We start from the raw sequence: 15,169 nt of genomic DNA on the forward strand, positions 1-15,169 counted from the left end.
CATGGGGCTGCTGGGGAGTTGGCAGATGTTAAACACATCCACAGATCCAATGCCTTCAATAACATCTTCTTTTTTGAAGGCGGTGGCTGGGAGGTGGGTTGGAGCTCAGGAGTAAGCCTGCTTGCCGCAAGCCTCCCCGCCAGACTACAGGAACCAGCAACAAAATATTCTGGGTCTCGGCCTTAATCAGCCTGCCGTTCATTAGCAGTCCAAGAGAGGAGGAAGCTGCAAGCTTCGAAGGAGAAACGTCAGTTCATAAAACCCTCAAGTGTTGGGAAGCTCCAGTTTTTCTGAAGGCCCAAAAGCAACCTGGCTGCTGAATAATGCATCAGGCTGCTGAGAAGCTAGCAAACACCAGGCTGAACGAGTTAATCCACAGATTCCACTTGGATGCCAGCACTCCTCCAGTGTCAACGTGATTAACCAGTTTCACTACTTTGAGTGTTTCCTGGAGGACTGGGAGCAGGAGCTGCCGGAAAGCCTGGAAGAGGGAAGGGAGAAGCTGTGGAGCCCCTTCTCCCTAAAGGCACGGCCACGGCACCGCAGGGCTAGGGGGATGCTGAAAACCGGGAGCAAAAGGAAGGGTGGCGCTGGAGTGAGGGTGGCAGGCTGGGACCTGGAGGGTAAAGGAAACCCATGGGCAACCGCAAACAAAGTGAAAAAGCTGCAGCTCGTCCTCACAGGGAGATGCCTCCCCCGTTATTAAATCATTAATAAGATCCACAGTGGAAACAAAAGCTGGGAAGCTTTGGTGCTGTGTTTGAGAGTGTAACCTCCTATCAAGGGGACAATGCAGATCATTTCTTCATTAGGTATCAACCCAACAGGTAAGGTGGGAGCTGAGATCCTGAGATTGCAGCTGCGAGGCTGCTGATGGCATTACTTAAGGCATAACATATCACCACCCTGGTCTGAAACATTCCCGTCCCTCCCCACAGAGGGCCAGGAGCAGGCCCGAGGCAGAAGGGTGCCTTTGCAACCCCAGAGCCCGGCAGGACCAGCCCCGGAGCATCGCTAGTGCCCAGGCAGCAGTGTCCCAGCCCAGCCGACGGTGACCCTGGCTCACACGTGCCACATGCTCAAGGTGCTTGGAGGCAAGGGCTAGAAGACTTTGAATTCGTAAACTAGTCCAAAGTTATAAGATGAGCCAGGGCGAGATCCAGGGACAGCTCATTGGCAGCAATTCAACGCCTTCCACAACGCAGCACTGGATGCCAGCGACTTTCACATTGGCCCTTGGTGAGCTGGGCTCATCTTCCAGCCAGCAGGTGCTGGGGAATTTTGTCCTGAACCTTTGTGTCGGGCAGCAAGAAGAAATCAAGCACACCGGTGGTGTCTGTCCTGCTGCTGCCCCTCACCTCTCCCTTGAAATGCTTTTCTTTTCGGTACTGGTGTGAAAACCGGTCCAGCACAGGTCATTGCAGCTGAAACAAGCTTTTAGATTGAAAATACAAGTGTCTACATGATATATAGGATGTAATTTGAACATTTAAACACAGTGCAATTTGAAGACTTAGACTTGCTTTGGAGGGAAAAGTAGAGCCAAATCACTGCTTTGCTTGCGGAAATTTCCTGCTCTACGGTGAGACGCACGCGCTGGGTTTGGCTACAGTTAGGGCAGCGGACTGAAAGCCACAAGTACGTGATAGGAAAAGCTTCCCGGGGAGCTGGGTCAGTTCCAGACTAATCCAGCCCCTGTGGGGAAAGGGCGTTTTGGCAGATGTTAAGCTAATGGGATAACTGCACGAGCGCACCTCGGTCCGCTGATGGGCGGCAGCAGGAAGTTAACAGCCACGGGGTTAGCGCCTGCTCCACAACGGCCCCTGTTTTCAAAAGGAAAATGTAGAAAGCTCCTCAGGGCAAAAATAGCAAATATTAACAGCACGAGGACTATGCAATCCCACGTTCCATGCACGTAGAGTGCAAAGTCTCCTTCTGAGAAAGTATGCCAAGCAAATGTTACTTCCAAGTTAGAAGCTGTCAGCACCCAGCACCAGTGTCAGTTCCCCCTTGCAGCCTTGCCCCAGCCCTCCAAACCCATGTAACGAGTTTGTTCTTCGAATACCAGCTTCAAATGAACGCCAGAGGTATTTTGGCACTGGTGCCAGCCCTGGATGCTTTCCCTCCACTCCTCTCTGTCCCCAGCAGCAACGATCCAGGCAGGTGCTGGAGGCTGGCTGCCTGCACCTTTCCCCGCAATGGACCTTCCTCTGATGGACGCTCGCAGGCTTGGGGACGAGCACTGCTGCAGCTCGGGTATGCAAAGAGCAAGATCATCCCCTCAAGTAGTCCCAGTTAAACTGAGGAAAATGCTTCCCGAGCTGCTGAGGTCTGCCAGCCCCCCCCCATCTGTCCTACTCTAACTGCAGAGGCTGAGGGCTGTGTAAGCTGTCTTGAGGTCTTTTGCTTCCCCCCCCCCAAAAAACATGAATAAAACTGCACTCCCACAAAAGAGCCAAGACCGTCAGCATGTAACACAGTGTCTTCCTGCAGCTTTCCACAGCTTGTCATCTCCTGTAACCATGAGAGAGAAAACCTCCCCTGCGATCCCACTCCATCAGAAAGGAACTTGGGGACGAAGCCAGCACCTGGCCCAGGCAGCGCTCCCCCCGCTATGTTTCAGACAAGGAATCCATGCTAGGCACAGATGCAGAAATAAGCTCAGGAGTTCTGCCTGTTACCTGCACCTCGGCTTCCTCCTCTGTGTAACCACTGGGTGAGTGTTCACCAGCTCTGAAGGGCGGCTGGGCACAAGGGGTACCTACGCTGAGCCAGGCAGGATCTTCTCCAGGTGGCGTTCATCTGAATACTCCTAAGGAAAATAAAGTGTTACTTTTTTATATATATATATTTATATATATAAATATATATATATAAATACATATATATATTTATATATAATTTCCCAGCGTTATCAATTTTCAAGCATTATCAATTTCCACCTCTCACAAGACAGCCATTAAACCCCAATTACCCCAATTAAGTTTTGGGGTTTTTTTTAACTAATGTTGTCCTAGAAGATGCAACTGAAGAAACCAGTAACAGAGGAGTGCATCCTCTGCAAGGGAAAAATTTCTCTCGAGGCGAAGCAAGGGCCCAAGCCTGTTAAACCACTGTAAGACTCTGAGGCTGGAGAGCTCAGCAGATGACTCACATCTTGACTTTTTTTTTTTTTTTTTCCCCTCTCCTCTCTATGTTTTTTTAAGGACGCCAGAGATACCTGTTCTTAAGCAAGAGAAGAGCGACTTCCTGGACAATACACCACATACCCAGTTTACCGCCTACCAAAATCCGCCTTTCGCACAAGCTCCCGGCGCTTGTCGGGGTGCGTCCCTCGGTGCCGAGCGCCACGGGCTGTGACTCACTCGCTTCACCCCTCCAGAACTGACAGCAGGGCTAAAATTACACCGTTCTTCATGACGCTCCAAATTCTCAAAGCGAGATTGATGGCGGCGCGCAAGTCATCCACCTCGGCCTGAAGTCCTGAAAGCATCTTGGTGTGCTTAGGCACAGTTCTGAAACGCAGGCTGGAGCAGCGCTTAGGACATCAAAAGAGGAACAGAGTTAGCGAGCAGAGCTGCCGCTCACTCACCAACAGCCCTTGAAAGCTGACGCTTCCCCACGAGGCGAGGGGAAAGCTCTTTTTTTTCCAGAAAGCACCAAAGCCAAGGTGATTTCAGATTCCACATACCGAACCCGTCAGGCTGGACAGATACTAGAAACAAATCCAAGACAAAAAGCGCAGCCGTGCGTTAGTGGGAAGTGTGAGTCACGGTGCCCACACCGAGGCTGTTTCCAGGCTCCAGAGCAAGTTCTCCGCTGCCAGCGGTCCCAGCAGTCCCAGCCACAAGAGAAATAATGCTCAGGTCCACCAGCGAAGCAACTGGCTATCGCAGATCTTGCAGCCAGCTGTTTTGACGATGCAACTAATTTATTTTTTTTTTAACCAACAGACGTTCCTTTGGGAGGACTATCGTTATTAGCAGGGTTAATTTCCAATTAGGGGTGGCAGGCACATTTTTTCCGAGCCCCGTCTACAAGGAGCACGGCCCTGTGACTGGGGAAAAGAGCCCTGCCGGAGCGTGAGTCACAGCGCGCTTCAGGAAGGGTGCTCTTGGGAGTCACACTAACTGCTGCTGTAACAAAGGTCCGATCTAAAACGATAAGTGCTGACATTTTGAAAAATTACTAACTACTACAATGAAAGAGACATGAGTTTACTCTTCTGGAGCCTTGTCTCCAAACTCCAAGTAGTTTAATTAAAGTCAGAGTTAAGTTCATTTACACAGCCACACCCTTAACTGACATCCAGGTAGACAGAGCCTAGCCTAAATAGCCGGCAGAAAAAGGCTTTGCGGAGGATGGGAGCTGCAGTGTGCCCACCGCCCCTGCACCCAGGTACTCCCCCCTGGCTGAGTGATATTCCCTGACGATTCCCAAAAGCTTTGCAACAAGGAGACAGTTCCCAGCAGCCAGTGCCTGGCCTCACACCTGCAGCTGTGGGTGCTGGGAGCTGCCTCAGGACCTCCGCCGTCCCCTCCGCCCGCCCAGCCCCAGGCTGGGAGCCGTGGGTGGTTCCCGTAACACCGCTGCCTTTCCTCGGGGCCGCAGGACGGCAGCTGTTGCAGTAACCATAGCCCACTGCGCGCACCCCAGCCTGCTGCTTGGCTCCCGGCCCCCCGATGTGTTCCCCACTGCACCTGCCCAAGTCCTTTTATCAGCTCGCTCGCGTCCTATTCAGGCACCAAAGATGTCCCAACTCCACATCTGTCACTCCACAAGCACCCCTATTCACTCATCAACCCTTTTGTCCATTGCTGCATTTTCTACGCTGGCCTAACATCATCCCTTTCTGACCAAGTAATTTCTTCCACGGAACGCAGCGCTGTCCCACTAAGCCACAGTCCCTCCATGCCCTTGCACGGAGCTGATCACCTTCCCAAGTTATGTGGGGCTGGCACCGAGGCAGTATAAATTTGACACTAAAGTTTGCTAAAGATTGTGAACTACAAGTGGGAGTATTAAAGAAGTATCATCCTTTCCACTTATAAAAATAGTCGCTAATCTAAGTCTCAAAGGAATTACAGACAGGCTTTCAAAACTGCAAGATACAGAACAGAGACCTCTTTATATCGGCAGAATGCTCTACTCCAGCACCATATTGCCCCTTTCTGTTTCTCTCATAATTAAATATAAGTAACATACCAGGAGAGCTCCGCTGTATAATTGCTTTATTTTCTGCTTATTAGTTCTTTACCAACACTACAGCCATATTGAGAACACAAAATTCCTGTTTACTTTAGTCAGGGAGATCACAGTCTACAAACTCATTCACTGATCAGACACAATTAACGCCATTCAAAACTTAGTCCATAAATTCACATGAACACAAATTGATGCACTTAAACTCCAGATTAGTTTTGAAATCATAGGATTTCTTACAGATTGCCACTTTATCCTACAGGCTGTGTTTACTGCCTGAGAGCCACTAGTTCGTGGTAAGGTTCAGCTACAACCTATAAAGGACATGTTGAAAGTGAAACCTTTGTATTTTGTTCAGTAGCAATGGCCATTTATTTTTGACATCTCTGCCACATGTTTCAGTAACTTTTTCTCCCCCTCAAAAAAAGACAATAAAAAAATTCAGAAGCATAATCAGTTTCCTTTCACCTACAAAAACAGAATAACAAAGTTACTAAGGAAATACAAAATTGTGAATTCAACTTAATGCAAAGTCTACCAAAGAAGTCTGCCCCAGCACTTGAAAACACAGTAAATCAACTTAGACGAAAAATGGAAGTTATTGAAGTTTTCATGTTAACTGAGAATAGATTTAAGAAAGTTCAAGAACCATTAACAGAGCTTCAAGTTTTCCAGTTTAGGCATTTACTTTGTGCTTGGCTATTTTATTTATGCTCCAGAAGAAAACAGTAACCTTATTCTTGTATTTTTAGTCTTTATACCACCAACCTACTTGTTAAATTACATCAACAGGAGAAAAAAAAAAGCTAGAAAATAGAGCAATGATATTCCAATGGCAAAAAGCCTTGAGTGAAAAAAAAAATAATCTCACCTCCTCTTCTTTAGAGCTGAGATTGGAGTTATTCTACATTAAGCTTTTGCAGACTTTCTTTAACTTACAAAGACTTAATAGTCAATTGATGCTCTACCTTCTAGCTTAAGAACCCATTCAGTCCCATCTGCAACCCACATCAAGGTAAGTCTTTTGGAACCATATTCTAAAGGAACTTTTAAGTGGTCCAAAGAATTCAATTTCAGAAGTTAATTCAGTATTTTTATCTTCCATACATCTTTGGTAAGAGCTCCATATACAATGTACTCAGCATGCAGAGTCAACACTGCAAAAATGTAGTGTAATGCCCCCAATTTCATGTAAAACCCATATCCTTGGAAAAAAAAAAGCCAAAAAAAAAAAGCCATTTTCTTCTGGTTTTGTAGCATACATTCCTAGAATTCCCCAATTGAGTTTAACTCCTTGAGGAAATCTGAAGTTAATCCTTAAGGCTGAATAAGAACCAGCTGCTTTAACATTTTTTGCACCCAGCATTAATACTTGATTGAGTTTTTGTACTAATACTTATCCTGGGTGGGGTTTTTTTTTGCCAGTCACATGTACAGACTGTGATATGGCAAATGAGCTGCTTGCCCTTTAAGAACTAATTATGGAAGTTTACATTCATTGTCGTATACTCTCTCTCTCCCCTCCCCGCTCTCATTAGTAGTTACTCAATGGGCTTCAGACATCCAACATAGCTTCCTTCCTACAGGACTACAGCAACAACCGGCTACCGAGACAGATGGTGAAGGACTGCAACTACTTGCATGAGTTCAGTCGAGTCCTGGAAAACTGAACCAAGAAGTGATTTCCTCAAAATGGCTATTATTCAGGTGTCAGAAATTACCGAGCTCAATTAAAGCTTAGCACAGAACTTGCCCCTTTGGAAGTCTACAAAATGGGGGGAAAAACACACCCCAGTATTTCCTTCTCCACTACATGCCTGTTGGAAAGAATCAGAAACCCTTTTAAGATTTAGAAGTCTTCAACTGCCTTGAGATGAAAACAATTTGTCTCGCTCACAAGACAGGCAAGTCAGTGCTAGATTTTTGCCTAAACACCTGTGATTTAAAGTAAAACTTGTTGCAATGCATACACCTTATTGCTGCATTTTCTGGAAGGAACCTATCTTGCATTGATTCGGAGACTGACACAGGTAGTAAAAACCGCAGCTAAACATCATTTAAGTTTGCAATGCAAGACGAAAACTGAACAGTATCTACCCTGGAACTATTACATCATTCATGTCTTATTTGCTATATGGTTGTTATGTAGTATGGGGAACTTATTTGCATCCCTTCTCATGCATGATGTATGGTTCAGAACTTCACAGCTGACATTTCAAAGCAGTTCTTACATTACCTAGTTAACATTATGCCTGATATGCACTTTGAACATGTTACAATGGTATTCTCACTATCTGCCACTGTAGGCAAGAATTTGTTTCATTATTAGTCTGAGATATGAAGACAGACTGAGAGTCACTATTTAGTTACAGATTAACAGAACTTTAAAAAAAGTCCTTAATATAAAAAGACAGACTGCAGTTTGATTTTAAGCAATAATTTTCAGTTTACTAGATGAAGTAGACCTATCAACATATTCTGCATGAATGCAAAAAAGTAGCAATCTACAGCAAGTGATAGAAGAAAAAAAATAATATAATCAAAACAGTAGAACCAGAAAGCATACATTGAAAATGGTATCCCTCCCCCAACCATCCCCCAAAATAATCAAACCATCTTAAGGGCTATCAAAGGGGGGGGGGAGGGGGGGGGGAGAAAGTTACTTAGCAAGTCTACAATGTGTCTTTCCCCTGTTTGCTGGAAGTCTGCCATAGCATCTAGTGCTTGTGTTCGTGTCACATTCGGAGATTAGAGCATCCTAACGCCAAGCAAGAAGAGTTAAAACAGGAATCCAGTCAAGTGTGCAGAAGGAAAGGGTGGTAACTGGAGAAAGGTGATGATAATCCTATGGATGCTTTTGTTTTACTTTTCAGTAGAGAATCAATCTTCTGGAAAGCCATGTCGGTTACTTTTTTTTTCTTTAATTCTTTGTAGACTAAATAGTTACTCTCTCATTAGGATTTATAATTGGATGTTAACCATGTCAGCCCTTCATAGAGTCCATCCCCTGTAGTAGCACAGGAGGGCTGCACATACCAATTCCTATCCCTGATTCGGGTCAGGCCCAGTTTCTCCTGGATTTCATGGGGTTTCATGGCATCAGGCAGGTCCTGCTTGTTGGCGAAGATGAGGATGATGGCGTCCCGCATCTCCCTGTCGTTGATAATGCGGTGGAGCTCCTGGCGGGCCTCGTCGATGCGGTCGCGATCGGCGCAGTCCACCACAAAGATCAACCCTTGCGTGCCCGTGTAGTAGTGCCTCCAGAGGGGACGGATCTTGTCCTGGCCCCCGACATCCCACACGTTGAACTTGACGTTTTTGTAAGTAACCGTCTCCACGTTGAAGCCCACGGTGGGGATGGTGGTGACGGACTGGCCCAGCTTCAGTTTGTACAGGATGGTGGTTTTACCAGCCGCGTCCAGACCCAGCATCAGGATCCGCATCTCCTTGTTGCCGAAGATCTTGGACAGCACCTTGCCCATCTCGGCGGCATCCAAGGGGCCCGGCGCCTCCGGGGTGGGGGGTGGGGGGAGCGGAGGGCGAGCGCCGACCCACCCGAACAGCCCGGGCGGGGCGGGGGCCGAAGCGGAGCGGGGCCGGCCCAGGGGTGTCAGGGCAAGGGCAGGCGGGGCTCAGCGCCGGCCGCGCATGGGGCGGCTGCGGAAGAAGCGGGGCGGGGGAGGGGGAGGCGAGGGGAGGCCTGGCGCGGCGGTGCGGACCAGGCGCTGCGGGAAGGGGGGCCGCGCCGCTCTCCGCTCCTCCGCCTGGCCCGAGGCGGCGGCTCCGCCCGGCTCCTGCCTTGGCTCCCGCGCCGGCGCCTCAGCTCATGGATGCCGGCTTAGGGGCGGCGGCTCCGCGTCCTGCCTGCAAAGGGACGGAGAGAGCGTGAGACAGGGCGGCGCGGCGAGCGGGGAGGGGAGGGGAGCGGAGCGGGCGGCAGTTACCTCAGGGCCGGCGGGCTCGCGGCCGGCTCCTCTGCGCGCCGCTCCCTCAGCCAGCACCGCCGGAAAAGGCGCCGCGCGAGCCCGCCTCACTTCCCCTCCGCCGCCAGGGCGCCTGCGCGCGGCGCCCCCCGCCCCGCCCGCCGGGCCGCTCGCGGCGCCACCCGCCGCCCCTGCCCCCGCGCATGCGCCGCCGCAGCCGGCCGCGGGGAGGGGGGGGGCGCGCTCTGACCCGCCCCCTTCCGCCCAGGCCGCGCGCGCCACTCCGCTTCCCGCGCGGCCTCGGGCGCGAACTGCGGCTGCGCGGGGGCCGTGGCGGCCGGAACCCCGCCCCGCCGCGCGTGCTCCTTCCCTGGCGGGAGGGGAGGGGCGGGGCTGTCCCTCCCGCCCGCCCGCGAGGCGCGGTGCGCGTGCGCCACCCCAGCCCCACCTACCCCGCCCGCCGGGCGGGGTAGCCGCTTGCCTCGCCCTGCCGCGCCTGCGCGGAGCGGGCCGGCGGCAGCGGGGCGGGGCGGGGCCCGGCTCCCGCGGGCGGCACTGCGCGTGCGGGCAGGCGAGGGGGCGGGGCCTCGGTGGGGAGAGGCGCCACGCGATCACACGTCAGCAGGAGCGCGCGGAGGGCGCCCAGGGCGCGTCTTAAAGGGCCAGCAGCGCCCGGGTGGCGGGGCCAGCGAGGAGGGGAAGGCTGGGCTGGCGGGGCGCCGAGGGCTTACGGCCCAGTGCCTCGGGGCGCGGTGCGGGAGCTGGGCTGGCATGAAACGTGTCCATCGGGGTGGCCTCTAGCTGGCCGGCTGCGGTAGCGCTGCAGGTGGCACACCCAGCCGGGCTGCGAGGCCTCGGCTCCCTGCTCGCCTCGGTGGGCGAAGAGGGCCCCGATGGGAGAAGGAACCCAGTGGCAGGGTGCCCGCCTCGGGAAGGCGCTGAGGTGCCGCCCACGGCCGGCTGTGCTGCACCAAGGCAGGCCCCTTTCACCTGGCCCCAGCGCTGCTGTGGGCTGGGTGCTGTGTCGGGTCCTGAGCGAGCCCAGGGCAGTGTGGTGACAAGGCACAGGGCAGCTGGCAGCAGTTGCGTGCTGCGCTTGGGTCCCAGGCGGGGAGGTAACCTGAGTGGCCCTGCCACTGTGCCTGTGACCTGCTGGGGTGGGCCCTCACAGAACCCTCCGGAAAGAGCCTTCCCTGTGTAAAACTAAACCCTATCTTAGGATACTGGGGGGGATGTAGGGAGAGGGTGCTGGGACGCAGGTTGCCCAGAGAGGTCATGGATGCGCCATCCCTGGAAACATTCAGGGCCAGGTTGGACGGGGCTCTGAGCCACCTGGTGGAGTTGAAGATGTCCCTGCTTGCTGCAGGACTAGATGGCCTTTAAAGCCCCCTTCAAACCCAGACCTTTCTGTGATGTGTAGTGTCATTGGGTTTATGGCCCCTTCTTGTCTTGGGTCACTCCCTGTAATCCAGATCAGTGAAATTCCAGCTGTGGCCAACCACTTGGAAATGCAGCGTTCGCCTACCCAGCCACAGTCCAGGCCTGCCTTCCCCGGGAGCAGTGCCCCAGCACGCCCTGCTTGACACAGAGCAGCGCCCTCTGCACACCGGCAGGCACACGTTTGGCCAGTTTCACACGCACAACATGTCGCAACCCTGCGCTCCCAGAGCGGTGCCAGCGAGGCCAGCGCACACGAGCAGTGCAGGGCTGCTCCTTCAGTATGCCGGAGCATGGGGCTGCCCCCCCCAGTTCCTGCTGGCAAGGCTTGCGCAGAGGAAGGCAAGGGGAAAGCAAACCTGTGTTGGTAGTTGCTTCTGAGCTGATGGCATGGATGTGGGAAGCAGCACCCAGAACGCAAACCCAGCAAAATGTGCTGTGGTCACTTTGGGGTCAGCCTTCAGGGAAGCTGGGTGGTGTGGTCACGTTCTGAACTGTGTGGCTCTCAGAGAGCACAGGTGTCTTCCACTTTGGATCACGTGCGTAAGATTGACTTCACTGTATCCTTCTGTCCCTTCAAAAATACTAAATTATGAGTTAATTTTTATGGCAGACATTTTTGCAGTTGTGTGGGACATGCAAAGCGATCCCCCTTGGGACAGCAAAAGGGAAATTGGTGTCTTTAAAAAAGTCTAGAATAATGGGAGATTTCCTGGACTACAGGACTATTAAGTGGATGACAGTAAGTTTCTGAGGCAGCCTTGCTCTTTCACGCAGCGAGCAAAGACGGAGGATGCCAAGGAAAACATACCATCCATGGCCTCTCCAAATGAGTGTGTGCAGGCTGCGCCAGGGGTACCGTCTGCTGACACCAGGGCTCACGAGTGTCCCTGCATGCATCAGGCAGTGCCAGAGTTCATACTGTCATGGTTAAAGTAGCAGGTAATACTGCTAAGTACTGTACTGGTGTGGGATTAACAGCAAGGCCTAGTGATCCCACTGGATACAGCTAGTTCAGTCTCTCACTGGCATCAGAAATTTATCTAAATATTTTACTGCCAAGCAGGGCTAAAATTAACATCAGGATGTGGACGTTTGTGGGTTTCTACTTGGCTCTGTTCCGCATGACCATTTCCGTGCTGGTGAATGTGAGCGGCAGGTTATTAAATGAGGCAGCAGTAGTACAAGACCATGGGTCTTGACCAAAATAGTTGCAAACGGAGATGTCAGAAGCTTTGAAGTACTGCCTTTGTCTGCGTGCAGGTTGATTGCTCTACCCGCTGGCCTCAGAGCAGAATTTTCTGGTTTCAGGAAATGACTGTCTTTTTAGTGTTTTTGTTTGGGCTGTGTAAAGCATTAAGGGGAGGGTGTGACTGCATGTGAGGCTTTTCTGCTTTTCTTGTTAACAGCTGAGAGTTACCTTAGGTGCTTTCTCCTGGGATCTACCCATTGTGGAATATGGATCTCAAGCATTAAGTGTGTCAGCACCTGGCAGCCAGCGGAACACTGAATGGCACCTGGGATGGTTCTCTGTCTGGGCTGCAGGAGGGGATGGCTGCTCTGCAGCCTGTGCCACCAGCCAGTGGGTACCACAAGGCACAAACAAAAATGAATACCTGCAGAGTGGGAAAGTGCCTTTTCTATCACCTTCTCCCTCTGTTTTGACCCAGGTGTGCTGTTCCTCAGGTCTCTCCTCTTGAACTGTGTCTTTTTTTACCTTCGTTAGTGACTGCATTGTCCCTCATCCTTGGGGACCGTCTGCAGACAGGGCTTGCCCAGTTTTGGTTTTGCCCATTTCAGCTGGCCAAGAGCTGGGTTCTTCTGTTTTTCCTGAGCTTCTTCTCTCCTTTCCCTCCTGGTAAACTGGAAGTGGTGGGACTGTGAAGTACTTGCATGCATGCCAAGGCATGGAGTTGCTTTCAGGGAGACAGCAGCTGCTCTTGCACGAGAGCTGCTGAAGATCCGATCTCCACGTGGTGGGACCTTGTGCTGACTAAGCAGCAGTGCCACTTCCTGCGCTGCTCCTCTCCCCGCAGGGTTCCTGCGTGCCCATGCTTGATATCGGCAAATGAGAGGGTGCTCCAATCTGTATTATCCCTTTGCCAGCAGGGGCCCACTCCTTTCCTGATGCATGTTCTGCCCTGGGTGGGCCCGTGGCCGAGACGAGCCATGCTGCTCCAGGCTGTGGTCAACAGCTTCTGCTCAACTGCCTTTGCCCCACAGGTCCCTGAGCCTTTAGCAGCTGCGTGTCCCATCCCTCAGCAGCCAGAGCAGGGACAGGCTAGGCACCCCGACAGTTCCCTGAGCTCTCCCGCTGATGCCTCTGCTGCTGATCAGAGCTTTTCTGCTTGGACCCTGAGCTGGAGCAGGGTGCTGTGTTCTTCAGCTGCCACTGTGTGACCTGCTGAAAGCATCCAAAGTTGATCTTGCCGTCATCCAAGTCCAAAAACCTGACAAAGAGAAGTGATATGCTGCACTACACACAGCAGATCCAAAACTTAATTGAGGATGTGGGGATGTGGCTATGTGCTGTAGAAGAGAAATGGGATCCACTCAGGCAAATACTTTTTCACCTGCACTGGGCTTTATTCATGAGGATCCTCCCTGCCCTTCAGGAAAACTTTCTGTTTGTATGGTCTGTGCACCAGAAGAAGATTTTATGTGGTTTGGCATGTGTTTTTCAAGTAATTATTACTGCTTTTTAGGATGATACATAGCAAAAAGACATTTGAGAAACTCAGCACTTTCAATAGTTAAGATCTCCAATTAGTCACTAATAAACTCTGTGCATGTCAATCCTTGTAGCTCACATTTACCAGTCCCACAGAGAATGGGTGAGAAGCTGGTGAGAGAGCACCACCTACTTTTGGAACATTTTAATGTGGAACCATATTAGTTTCCGTAAGTGAACAGAAAGGATGGTAAACAGGAAGCAGAATGTAAACGGCATAACTTAGTAAAACAAATAAAGGGTTCTTTGCCTGAGGAACCCCACTGCTGTGTCCTCACAGAGTTACTGCCTCTTACCTTGGAAAGCCAGTAAAAAACATAGCTTGTGTTACGAGCCTTTAAAATGTGAATTTGTCCCAGTGCAAGATGTTTTGAAAGACAGGTTCTTATTTTTCAGATAGCAACATAAGGAACTGTGGGGTGGAAATGTGTCATCAAAGATGAAGAGGTGTGATGGTGCGAGCAAGAAGACTTGATTGCAGTGCTCAGCCTGCAGAAAGTTGATACAAATCTACGCCCTGTAACCACCCCTCATGGAAAGAAGTGCACGTTAGGCACTATATATACTCAATACAGCGTAGGTTCTTACATTGCTGGTTGATTTTTCAGGGTCAGACACCCAACAGAAGCATTTACAATACCCGAACACGTTCTAGATTACCCGAGAAATGTGACTTCTCTGAAGGGGTTCAGTTTCACATAACCTGCTTAAGAATTAAAAACCTTCTCGGGGCCTTGGCAACACCCAGCGAGTTACTGGGTAGCCTGCAGAAGTTAAATATTTTAAAAGTAAGCACTGGCTGACAATGTGTCACTGGATGGAGTGCCTGTTGCATGACAGTATAGATTTACAGCCCAGAGAGTAAAAAGCAATTATGGTTATAAAGTGATTATGAGTTAAAGCCTGGGGAGAAAGATAGCAAGTATCTGTAGAACCTTTTGGAAACTCATCTGGGCCTGGCTGCAGGGCAGCTGTTCCTTGTCTTTTTCTGTCTCCATAAGGAGCTGAATGGGTGGAGCGGGTACCAAGGCTTGCACCTATTGTTTTTCATGGTTTTGTGAGGCTGTGTTTGCATGTTCTGTCCTCCACTAGTGATCCAAGTGCTGTCACAATTAAAGTGGTGAACGAAAACGATACACCTTCAACTTTATGTACTAACCATCGCATCAGAAGAAGCAAGCCCCAAGGAAATGGATCAATAACTCCCTTTGTTTTTATCTCTTTGAATATGATTATCTTCCCAATCAGTTGGGATTTTGAACTTATTTTAATATGGTGTAGCTCATCATGCTTCCTATTTTTTTTCTCTTCTTTTGGCAGAGGGAGATGGGAAAAGACTTTGTTACACTGAGCCTTCAAAGACCTTCGTGTCTTTCCAAGGAAGGAAATTGTGTGTGGCATTAAGCAGAGCCTTGGGCTTTTCCCATAAGGTGAATGTAACAGCGTTAGGGAAGTAGAGTGGGAAGGGGGTGTTGTATTCTGACTGCAGCAGGTTTCTGTTAGCCTCTGTGTGTGCTGAAACAGTGTAATGAGGACCCTGAAGAAGGGCTAGAAATCCCACATTTCTCATCAGGCGAAGGCCCTCTTCTGGTCTCCCTGGTATTCCTCCAGCCTCCTGTGGAAGCGGGGAAGAGTTCTTCCAAAGTGGCCTCTCAGCAGGAAAAACAGTCTGGCCTCCAGGCTGTTTGGGTTTGTTTTATATCTTAAGTACATTGAAATGCCTTTGCAGTTAATATCGGCAAACAATCTGTCTTCTCCTTTCATGGGTTCTTTTCAGGAGCAGACAGAGGAAATGTAGGTGGGGGATACTGCCTGACCAAATTTCTATAGGCCAAAATCCTGAGTCACCACCGTGACAATATTGGCTTGGAAAATC

The 15,169-nt window shown here is 50.7% G+C and overlaps 1 protein-coding gene and 1 long non-coding RNA gene across 2 annotated transcripts; both read right to left on the minus strand.

Annotated features, from left to right (window-relative positions):
- Positions 1 to 565: 565 nt before the first annotated feature.
- On the minus strand, positions 566 to 4,025 carry LOC129785049 (uncharacterized). Its single transcript, XR_008748522.1, has 3 exons — positions 3,270 to 4,025; positions 2,682 to 2,812; positions 566 to 1,823 (listed from the first exon to the last, which is right to left on the minus strand). It is a non-coding gene; the product is annotated as an uncharacterized LOC129785049 (long non-coding RNA).
- Positions 4,026 to 5,214: 1,189 nt separating this feature from the next.
- ARF6 (ADP ribosylation factor 6) lies at positions 5,215 to 9,305 on the minus strand. Its single transcript, XM_055817453.1, has 2 exons — positions 9,147 to 9,305; positions 5,215 to 9,066 (listed from the first exon to the last, which is right to left on the minus strand). Exon 2 carries the CDS (start codon positions 8,682 to 8,684, stop codon positions 8,157 to 8,159), a length of 528 nt encoding a protein of 175 aa, XP_055673428.1. The 5' UTR covers positions 8,685 to 9,066; positions 9,147 to 9,305; the 3' UTR covers positions 5,215 to 8,156.
- Between the last annotated feature and the right edge of the window lie 5,864 nt (positions 9,306 to 15,169).

Source organism: Falco peregrinus, chromosome 1, assembly GCF_023634155.1.
Source record: "Falco peregrinus isolate bFalPer1 chromosome 1, bFalPer1.pri, whole genome shotgun sequence".
NCBI lineage: Eukaryota > Metazoa > Chordata > Aves > Falconiformes > Falconidae > Falco > Falco peregrinus.